General features: G+C 41.5%; 1 protein-coding gene across 11 annotated transcripts in view; it reads left to right on the top strand.

Moving 5' to 3' along the window:
• Positions 1 to 6,089: 6,089 nt before the first annotated feature.
• vav2 (vav 2 guanine nucleotide exchange factor) overlaps positions 6,090 to 11,193 on the top strand; it is a 205,703-nt gene continuing 200,599 nt past the window's right edge. For 7 of the 11 annotated variants that reach the window (XM_034895972.1, XM_034895968.1, XM_034895971.1 and 4 more), the window contains exon 1: positions 6,090 to 7,426. In XM_034895972.1, the coding sequence (XP_034751863.1) occupies positions 7,223 to 7,426 (204 nt within the window). In that variant the 5' untranslated portion in view covers positions 6,090 to 7,222. The remainder of the gene's footprint in view (positions 7,427 to 11,193) is intronic. The other 4 variants (XM_034895973.1, XM_034895970.1, XM_034895966.1 and 1 more) reach the window with 3 other exon arrangements.

The raw sequence follows: 11,193 nt of genomic DNA, 5'->3' as shown, positions 1-11,193 counted from the left end.
CTGCCAACTGGCACACACCCAGAGCTGACCTCTTCAAACAGCTGGTGCCTCCACGGCTTTATGCGCTATTGTGTGTGCACGTGAGTGTGTGTGCGAGTGAGTGTGTGTGCGCGTGTATGCGCAGGAGAGAGTGAGAACAGGGCTTGCAGTTCTGTATTCAACCAGGAGATGGCTGTCAGGCACTATCCTAAGCTTTATTAATATAACTTTGCATGATGTCGCTGTTGTATTTATGAAAATACTGCAGTTGGGATGGGTTATATGTAGTGAAGTACATTTACTCAAGTACTGTACATAAGTACAAATTTGGTTTCCTTGACTCTTTTTTTTTGTGTGCGACTTTCTATTTCTTTTTTTTTTACTCATTTCACTACATTTCAGTGGGAAATAATATACTTTTTACTCCACTGCATAACTTTTGACAGCTTTAGCTGCTTTACAAATACATGTAGTTTATAAAATACAACGTTTTATTATAAATGACCCAACAATATACAGGCCTACAATTCCAGCTGAAATGATTAGCCGATTGATTAAACACTTATTTGATAGAACTGTTTTGATCATTTCTGGTTTCTAAAATGTGAAGATTTTAGAGTACCTTCACTTGTAATAATTTAAGTAAATTTTCCTGATGATACTTACATGCTTTTACCACATTTAGGTAAGGACTACGAGCCAGTCAGAAGCAGCGTAGGGTGGGCCCTGAGAAGCACGCCTGTGTGATCCAAAACAAACCTGCTAGTCTGAACCCGAAAAACGGGCAAAACTACCCGCACCAGCTTGGCTTGAGAAAGGTTTCAGAGTGGTAACTCATTTAAATATTAACAAATACGCTGTCTCCTGGACATGGCGACACAGCTCTCTGAACTCTTCAGGCCTCCGCTCCAACTGGCTTGGGTTGAGGGCGGGCCACACTAGCAGCTAGGTGAGCATTAAAAAGTGTGTTACAATGTGATGCGCGTTTGTCAAGGAAGTAAAGGCTGGACTACAATACAGCAGTTTGGAGCTGTTTGTGAACAGTGTTTTCTGTTGGAGACGGTAGCCTAAGTACCTTTTCCACTTTGTGAACCATGGATTTTGTAAGGCCTATTTTGGGGGGATGGAAGCTACCCCAAAATGTTCTTAAGCCCCCCCCCAAATAATAATAGGAAAGATTATTAGATTTTCTTTTTTACGGGCACTCTATATCACTCATTTGAGGTAAAGATAAAGAAATATTTTAGTTGGCTATAGAAAACAAGTCTAGCTAGTGTAAACAAGTGAAATACAAGGTTAGCTCTTCTAGTAAGATCCAAGCTCTCCCTGCTATCTCTATTAAAACAATATCAGTCCATATCATGTAGATGGGGCTTAAATATAGACTAGGCTATACATGAGCATACATGCATGCATACAGACATACATACTAGAACTTTTATTCATCTTGCCATCAGATTATTAAATTCAGACATGCTTTACATAGGATCCTTGTCAACCATGATTTAACAACCTAGTTGTTAGAGGCTGACTGGAGTAGTGTGTTTTTCTTTAGGAGTGGGAAGGGCAGACATGTTGCCTGTTTCATTGTTGGGCGCCCTGTTGAGTGCAGTGGCACTGAGAACATTATGTTTCACACAATTGAAGCTCTTTTTTTCTAAATGAAATAGGATTAGTCTAACAAATCGTTCGGTTTGTAATGCGCACCTAACCGAAAGCCCCATCCCGAACGGTTCAATACAACTGTGTTTCGTTACACAGTAATTCGTCATATTTCGACCTGCAACTTATCTAATAGAAAGATGAGTTAGGTATGGTATTCCTTTACCACACATTTACACGGACAGACAGACAACGGTTAAGCCTAAAGAAGAAATCAGCAGGAGCACACTCTTGCATGGCCTCGGCCCCTGTTGTGAACCTACAACTTGCACAAAAAGATATATAGCACAATAAGGATAGCGAAAAAGCCAAAAAAGCACAATATGAGCACTTTAAATAATTGTTACAGGCCAAATGCTAAGATGAAGGCCAAGCTGCCTGCACACTGTGGGGCCATTCATCATGTGCACTGTTGGTCCAGTCCTTGCACCGTGCATGTCACAGGTTGCTCTTTGCTCCCATCATCATGCCATAGAACATGCCAATCGGCACCCAACAACAACAACGGGGCGTGATTGATCAGTGCCACACCTTCAATGACAGTGAGGCATTTCTGCCACTTCTGGCCATCGCTCATAGCGCATTTAAAAAAACACACACATGCAACTGTGCAGACACATCACACCAGGCTGTTTGCTTTGATTAATGAATCTCTGGATTTTCATTTTCTCTTCCTCATAGAACAACATCCAGAAAGGAAGGGTTAGTCCATTTGAATCAAGGCCTGTAGAATGACTTGCATGTGTGTGCACTTTCTGTTCCGTAAACGATTTATGCTAATGTTACATATATGAAGAATCTTAATTGCAAATTAGCTGATACTGTTCTTGATTAACTGAAAAAAACACACACACAACAAGATGTTCCATCAGCAGCTACAGTGTTCAAAATGTTCTGACCTTTAGTTATCTGACAAGGCCATGGATGTTTTAAGAGAACAGGATTTACAGAGTGCGCCTTGTTCAAAGTTCCTCTAAAACTGCCAAGTGTTAAGATCATTTTTTCTTCAGATCTGAGGAAAGGAACATGCAACACGTTTTTTTTTTCTTCCAAACTCACAGAGAAATAAAGCCTACTTAAAAGATTCAAAAGCCATATTTTTAGGCTGACAGAGCTGTTTGAAATGTCTTTAAAGGTTAAGTGATCTTATGGCTCCATCGGCCATTTCAAACACCATTTGTGCCTCACAGGATGCATTGTGCAAAGGACATAATCAGCCGCCATTCACCTGGGGGTGTTTGGGGGGGGGGGGGGGGGGGGGGGGGGGGGGGGGGGGTCTGAACCTGTAATTTAGCGGCGCTTAAAAAGACCGAGCACATCCACTATTGCTGTAAATTCTAGCAAAACCCCCTTGGGCTCCCTGGCAGTCCTGTCCACCATAGTCTGTAGATGTGTGGAACTGCAGGAGATGGGATGGAGTCTCACTAGATCCAAACTGAAACGCTAAAACCTCTGTTCAGTCATCTTAAAAGGTTCTAACTGAGACTTGAACTTAGTTCATAGGCTCTCTATACGGGTCATGGTCCAGTCTTGTAGACTTTATATCCCAGCGAACTCTGCAACCAATGGGTAAGGCCTTTCTACCTGAGTGTGAACCACCCTGAGTTGTTTGACCATGACTGGAACATCGGCTGTCTCAAACAGGACATCAGTTAGTTGAGGGCTTCTGATTGTTGAAGTGCAGGTTCGGACCTCTGGGTGCGAAGCGATGGGCCGAACAGTTGAGCCGAAGTGAAGCTGTGAACTGTCTGTGTGTCTTTGTAAGGTGAAGCTGGCAGCCATAGAGAGAAAGGTGGAGCTCCAAGGTGAATCCCCTGTAGTACACGCAAAAGGGGGCAAGAGATGCTGAACTTTTTGGTTCCATTGTTGTAGTTCTGTTGCATCATTCTTAAAACATTGTGGGTTGTAACTCTATACCCTGTTGACATCCAGGGTAGTTGTAACATCTGTAGGTGGGTGGTCATTTCTTTTACTGGCCCAGTCCCAAACCAAGCAGAAAAGAAGACTGGGAAAAGCCCGGGAGTAGTATAGATAACTTTATCGCCCCCGTTGGGCATTCGTGTTTGCGGCACAGTCGCAAGGCACTTCATGACAGGACATAAGACATGTGATACAAACAAATAATCCCTACATCAGAAACCAGCAGACATCAAGAACCGACATCACACACTACACTACACACCCTTGGGTATGACCAGGCCAGCTGGACATCTAGCTTAGCTTAAGAGTCCACAAAATTCAGATGTGAAGAGCTCAATCCTTCTTTAAGCCACATATGGTGGTGATTTCAATGCGTCCCTCTGTACATCGTCTGTAAAATCCAGCTTTGCAAAGTGAAATCCTCAGACGCTCAGAACATCATCACGTCTTGCTGTGCTGCTCTATTTTATGCCTGCAGATAAATTATCCAAATGTGTTATTATGTCCCGGTGGAAATCTGAAGGGACGATTATGACTGAGTTGCGAAAGTAATGAGGCGTGACAAAGAGGGTTTAACAAGAAACAGGTGGCATATTGATTTTAGTGACAATTAAGTGATTAATTGACCAATTTTGGTTATTTCACTAACAAGAGCTGACATTGGGAAAGCTCATGAAGAGGAGAGAGAGTGGGGAAGGAACAGGGGAAGTGCAAAATTATAGAAGGGAATAAAGAAATAAAAGTCTCTAAAACTGCACAAGACAATTATTGGGGGGGGGGGACACGAGTAGCAAAAGAGATGTAAAGGGTGATGTTGGCTGGGGATTGGATCAGTAATCAACAACAACACGGACAATTGCATTCCAGAAAGATAAAAGAGGAGGGGAAATAAATGATTTTCCATAAAAGTAAGTGACGCCGGAAAAGATCTTGACCTGTTAGCTCAAAGCTGAAATGTCTGCTTTACATATTTGTTAATTCGAGCAGCGGAGCTAACCCGTAAACACAACACTGACATAACCTTTTATATTGACATGTCAAACTTCCAAATCAAGCAGCAATGAAACAACATTGGCATTCATTTGGAGTTGTGTTTCTTGCTGCCTGATGAATCTAAGTCCAATATTCTATTTCCTTGCTTTCCATCCATCCACACCACAGGGAAACATATGTCTGTTTAGCTGCTAAAAGCTCCGCTGTGTTCACCAGCCAGTCTAACTTTGTCTGTCGGCCTGTTGGCGCTGGGACGCTAGTGTAGTGTACGCTGGGTTTTTCACAGTTTCTTTTATTGAAAATATCTGCCTGAGAGTGGTGAGAGTCACCACAAGCAACTGTGCGGTTCACACACACACACACACACACACACGGGGCTCCGGAGAGTGAATCTAGCAACAACAACACAAACTCACTGATAATCTATTATAAACGATATCTGAGACACACTATAAATGATAGAAATGATCAGATTCTGATAAACGATCGGATTTGCATCCCTTGCTTACCAACGCCCCTCTCCCTGCTGTTCTCCTGGAGTTTAATTTGTTCATAATGAAACATCCTAATAATGATCTTGGTAGATTATTATATCGAGGGATTATTTTATAAACTCCATAGGTCTACTTGTTTCACACACACATTAATTTTAGTTGGAAGAGAAAAGAGAGGAGAAGGCGCACACACACACCACACACACACACACACACACACACACACACACACACACACACACGCGCGGTGGTGGGCTGTTCATCTGCATTTAGCCTACTCTGCCCGTGCTGTTAAACCCATGCATTAAAATGGGGGGGGGGGGGGCAGCTATAAAGAAACAACAACAACAAAAACAACAACATACACATTTTGAAAGGGCAACGGCCAATAGTGAAACACCAACACACACGTCATCTTACTCACTCTTCATCACTCAGTGACAAAGCACCAGAGAGACTAAGGGTTGAGGTCGTATGGCTGGCCCTATAGTACTACTTCAAGTACTAGTAGTAGTACTACTCCCAGTTCACCTTCTGGGCACTGCCAAGGTGCTCTTGAGCAAGGCGAACCCCAACTGCTCGTGGCGCCTTTCCACGGGCAGCCCCCTCACACTGAAATGTCTCCATTTAGTGCATGTATAGGTACTGAGCATGTGTGTGTAATTCAGGCCTGTGTGTAATGTGTGTAATAACAAAAGTGTAAATTGTAATTTCCCCTTGGGGACTTATAAAGGATACATTTTTATTAGTATTACTTGCCATGACTAATGCACTGATTTTGACATATACAGTTGTTGGACTGTCCCTTTAATAAAAATAGAAGGACATTGTTTTAATATATCTAGGTGATTTTTTCACAATGAGCAGATTCACTGAAAAACGTAAGCTACATTCTACCAAAGAACAACTGCCAAATATTTACACTTGTGTTTTTGATTGAACTGAACCTTTAATCCCCTTGTTTCAGTTTCACACGTGCAGTGTGAGCTTCATCCGTCAGAGGGCGCGTGCACAACTCTCAGTTAAAAAAAAAAAAAACATTCCCCGAAACTCACATTCTTGGGAGTATGGAGCCACTTTAACGAAAGTGTGGACTATTCAAGTTTTACCTTTGCACGAGATAATCAATTAGCACGTGCGAGCTTGTTCAACCATCACCGAGTCAACACCGCGCGAGGAGCCCGGGCGCTTTCTCCCCAGATATAGCAGCTCTGGTCGGGAGTTGGGACCGCTGAACATCTCCGTCCGACAGCGAGAGCGAGAGCGAGGGAGAGAGGACGTGAGCGGAAGGGAGGCAGAAATCACAGACAAGCCAAGCTGTACACACGCGCAACGCTAATTTGGGCGTGCAGTAAGGCGCCAAACAAAGTAAGCTAGCATTAACCGGATAAATACAAACAGTGATATTTCTTTTTTCCCTGGACGTGTTTCCGCTGCTTGGAGAGCGTTGTTAGACTGTGTTGTGGCAAGAAGGTGATCCCCCGGCGTTGTGGACAGACTGCTCTGTGTGTATTATCAATTTCTTTCTTTATTGTTTGCCACGGAAATTACTGGAAGTTCTAGTTTTGGACGTTTAACGGTAAACGGTAAAGGAAACGGTGAATGCAAATGCGGTATGTGACTCCGGCCGCTGGGTTCAACAACTAAACAGACTTGAAACGCCGTTTTTTCTCTCTCTCCACATTGTATAGTAGGCTGTGCTGTTTGGTTGACTGAAATGTGAGACACTAGTGAAGTCAATACATTAGAAACTGCTGCATCCAGCTGTTTCATTAGCCACTACTGTAACCTTTTTGTGGGATTGGATATGCGAAGCAAACTTTTTAAGAATGAAGAGAAGAAAATTCCCATAGGACGTCTCTGTTGTCTGGTTACATCGCCGCCGTCCGCTGAACTGGATCTGTGTTATTATTTGAGTCTTTTCCAAGCCTTCATTTCCATGTTGTGGAGACAGGAGAAATGGCATGCGTCTGGGATGGGGATATAGTGCGCTAACATACAATTGCGAAATTGCCTGGTTATTGAGCAGATAGTGAATGATTAGGACACCCAGCGAGGGTAGGGAACCGTAGGGAGTGTAGTGCCTGCTTGTGCGCCGTGAACCGCCGCTTCCAGCCCGCTGTGAGCCAGTTCGAGGACTCGGTTACTTTGTGCGGAGAGTCTCCGGAGCCGATATGGAGGAGTGGAGACAATGCGGCCGGTGGTTGATAGACTGCAAGGTCCTGCCCCCGAACCACCGGGTCGTGTGGCCCTCAGCGGCCGTCTTCGACTTGGCACAGGCCCTTCGGGACGGGGTGCTCTTGTGCCAGATGTTGCACAACCTCTCGCCGGGATCAGTGGACCTGAAGGAGATAAATTTCAGACCCCAAATGTCACAGGTGAGTTTCAAACTTCAAGCCAGCAGATGCTGGGTTGTTTGATTTACTACACCTCCAAGCTATGTTTTGTGACTGTACACACACACACACACACACACACACACACTTCTATATTCATTCTGCTTCTCATTCACACATTGGGGTTGCCAGGGCCACAGACATGTTTCATGCATTTTTTTTACAGCATCTCATTCCTGGATTTTTTTTCTCCAGTTGGTCCACAGCTGTTTGTCACAACAAATCTACTTCTTGTCCAGAGCTCAGTAAAGAGCCTCTATCGGGATAATGTGATAATACAGCTGTTTAACAGAAGTTTATACTGTAGGCTACACGCTTTAACACATGCAGGGTTCCAGTCAGGTTTGCACAGGCGATGAAGGAGCAAGGTGCCATCCCTGCACACAAGTGGTGGTTAGAGAATGCCACACCTTGAGTCGATCATGTCATTAGGTCTGTGATTAGTTGGCTGTTTGTTTCCTTTTCTACAAGCAAGAACATCTCACCTTTCTATGTACTTAAGCACACTTTGCAGTGCAACCTTTGTAAGATTGCCCATTGTCAGGTTATCAAGATTAAATGTGTCAGTGATTCATTTGTAGTTGCTATGCGGCTTCACCATCATCACATATGCTTTAGACTGAAGGGTGAGAATCGAGTATCCTCCACTCCGACCAAAGATAATCATCTGCTTATTTTTAACCTTTTTGGACTCGCAGGCGGGTGTGGCAGCACAGTTATATAGAGCTGGATTAAATAACGGAAAATCCTTGAAAATTGTCAGATTTAAATGCCAATCTTCTTGATATAGTTAACACGCCGTTAGCAATCAAATCTAATCTAAATTTGCTGTAAATTATTTGCTGGACAAATTTGAAGAGGAATAACCATATTGGTATATACTCAAACCAAACTTTAGTCTACATAGTGGTAGAGCTTTATATTGATCATGATATGAGACTACATATTGTCTCAAATTTTGGATATCGTAATATGGCATAAGTGGTGTCTTTACCTGGTTTTAAAGGCGGCATTACAGTAAATGATGTCATTTCCTGAATTACCAGACTGTTGTAACCGTTCTATTATTAGCCTTTACCTACTCAGTCATTATATCCACATTACTGATGATTATTTATCAAAAATCTCATTGTGTAAATATTTTGTGAAAGCACCAATAGTCAACACTACAATATCGTTGCAGTATTGATATTGAGGTACAGTATTTGTATACAAATTTCGCGATATTTGATTTTCTCCATATCGCCCAGCCCTACATGGTGGTATGATTAGTAGAGCCGACCGATATAATCGGATAATAGGCCTTTTCTAAAACTATCGGTATCGGCATTTATAATGGCAGATAAATGGATATTTTAAAAATTTTAAATAAAAACAGACAAAACACCCTTCGACCATGTAACGAGTGTTGGCATTGCATGGTTTGTCCAACAGAGGGCGCTCTGCAACGTCCCCGTTGGCAACTCTTTGATTTATATTTCTATGTTTGTTGTTGTTTTTGTGTTTTAGTTCAAAGGACTTTTAAGTTTTGTATCACTAATTTGTATTTTTATACATATTATCTATCAGAACATTATTATATTTTGATGTTTCTCTGTTCTGTTGTGAAAGAAACAAGTTTATTTTTAAACTGCATTATCGTATTATTTTAGTGACGACTACAAGTAACTTAAGTTAGGGAAATCTGTTTATGTTTTATTTACGTGTGTTGGGATATATATATATATATATATATTTTTTAAAATAAATTGGCCGATATAGGGGATTATTGGATTTTTAAATCACCAAATATTTGTGTTAGGGGTGGGAATCTCTGGGCACCTCACGATTCCATTTTGATTCAGAGGCCAACGATTCAACTTGAAACCGATTATCGCTGCATCTCGGTGAAACATTTTTTTTGTGTACATTTCCAAGCATGACTACAAAAATACATATAAATCTGAGTTTGTTAGATTTCAACGTACACAGTATTTGTCACACACACGTTGTAGTGAAATGTTTTGTCTACTGAGGTTTTTATTTTGTAGTCATTCCATGATTAAGCCTTAAACATGCTTGTGAAAGTCACCTCGTCTCACAGTGATCTTCCCTGTCAGAGGCTCAGTCATGTTCAAAGGTGGAGAATTGGCTTCTTAGGACATGCAACATGAGGTGGTCACTTGTAATGTGATAAAGTAGATGAACTGCCTTTTCGTGTTTTACCTAATTATTTTGTGCATGTGTATGTGTACAAGAGTTATTTGTTTTCCTTTTGGCCATGTTTCTGCACTCTTGCCTAAACTCTAAGTTTTCTTGTCTGGAGACAGTAACTTAAATAAAACCCAACACATTTAAAATAAATAAATAATAATAAAAAAAAAATACATTTTTAAATTTCTTTAAATAATTGATTTATGTTATAATAATCGGCATCGAATTGCTCTAGAGAGATACTTGATGCATCTAAGAATCAATTTATTTACCCCCCACCTTTAATTTGTATCATTATCGGCCTTAAAAATCCTTAATCGGTCAGGCTCCAATAATTAGAGGTTTGGATGGTAGATGTCACACGCCGCAGTTTCTCTAAAGCTTCATCAAAACCTTTCTCATTCGTCATTTGTCACACAGCAAGTATACATGACCACAGCAGTGGAGTAATAGTGGACTGTGGCAAACATTCCTATTGACTTTTCTTCACCCTGCAATCTGCTCTAAACTACCCTTGAGCCTTCATTATTGTATGGGGAGAAGGTTTGGAATAGGCACTGTGAATAGATCAGGATTGCTCTCATGCAGAATGTTTTCAGTTATTGCTATTGTCACACCCGCAGAGGCAGAAACAGCGATCACACCAGAGCAATTGCCCTCTGACAGCACATTTGTCTGGTATTCTTGGCACACCTTCCGTGACCCGTTTCTGTCATAATAATGTGTGAATGTATGTGTGTGTATTGCGTCTGTCTGGCTTACAGCCTGTGTGGTTGATGGCTGCCTCTTTCTAATATTATGCATTTGCATTTCCTGCATATTTCAGTCCAGGTACTAAATCAACAGAAAATTAGTCAACAACAGTTTTGATAGTTGATTAACCCTGAACAAGCGGCACAATATAGATTGAGAGCGGGGTTTGTTACTTCAATTTGGATCGGCCTCCAGTTGACACAGTCCTGACACATTACACATCATCTGGAAGCACAGAGCCTCATGATTATCTCTCAACAAAGCACAAGAACATACATTTTGCCATGTTTATGCTGCAAATCTTTGCGGTATCATTTAGACCAGGGGTCTTCAACATTTTTTAAAACAAGGACCCCTTAACTTAAGAGAGACAGAACAGCGACCCCCTACTACATATTGTATATAATGAAGTTGCATTATAAACTTGGCCTTCAATAATGTTTAGGGCGTACGTATGTATGTATGTGTGTGTGTAATTGTAAATAGATACATACACAGTATAGACGTTTTTTTTGCATAGAATACTATTAAAATATTTGTTGGTATGATTTTAAAAGTCATTTTTAAATGTTAAACATACACAGTGAATCCTTGGATCCTTGGATGGATGGCTATCTTAATGACTACCTTATAGGCCGGTAAGCCTATCATCACTGGGGATTTCTATTTGCTAATATACATGAAAAAAATTTCAAAAATTAATAATGTGGAGGCCCCCCTGCAGTGACTCCGAGGACCCCAGTTGAAGATCTCTGATTAATAGTCCTTACCCATTGCTAGTACCATCTCGGCTAAACTATATA

Source organism: Etheostoma cragini, chromosome 16 (genome assembly GCF_013103735.1).
Source record: "Etheostoma cragini isolate CJK2018 chromosome 16, CSU_Ecrag_1.0, whole genome shotgun sequence".
Taxonomy (NCBI): domain Eukaryota; kingdom Metazoa; phylum Chordata; class Actinopteri; order Perciformes; family Percidae; genus Etheostoma; species Etheostoma cragini.
The sequence above is the reverse complement of the archived record's forward strand: the minus strand, read 5'-3'. Positions and strand labels throughout refer to the sequence as shown.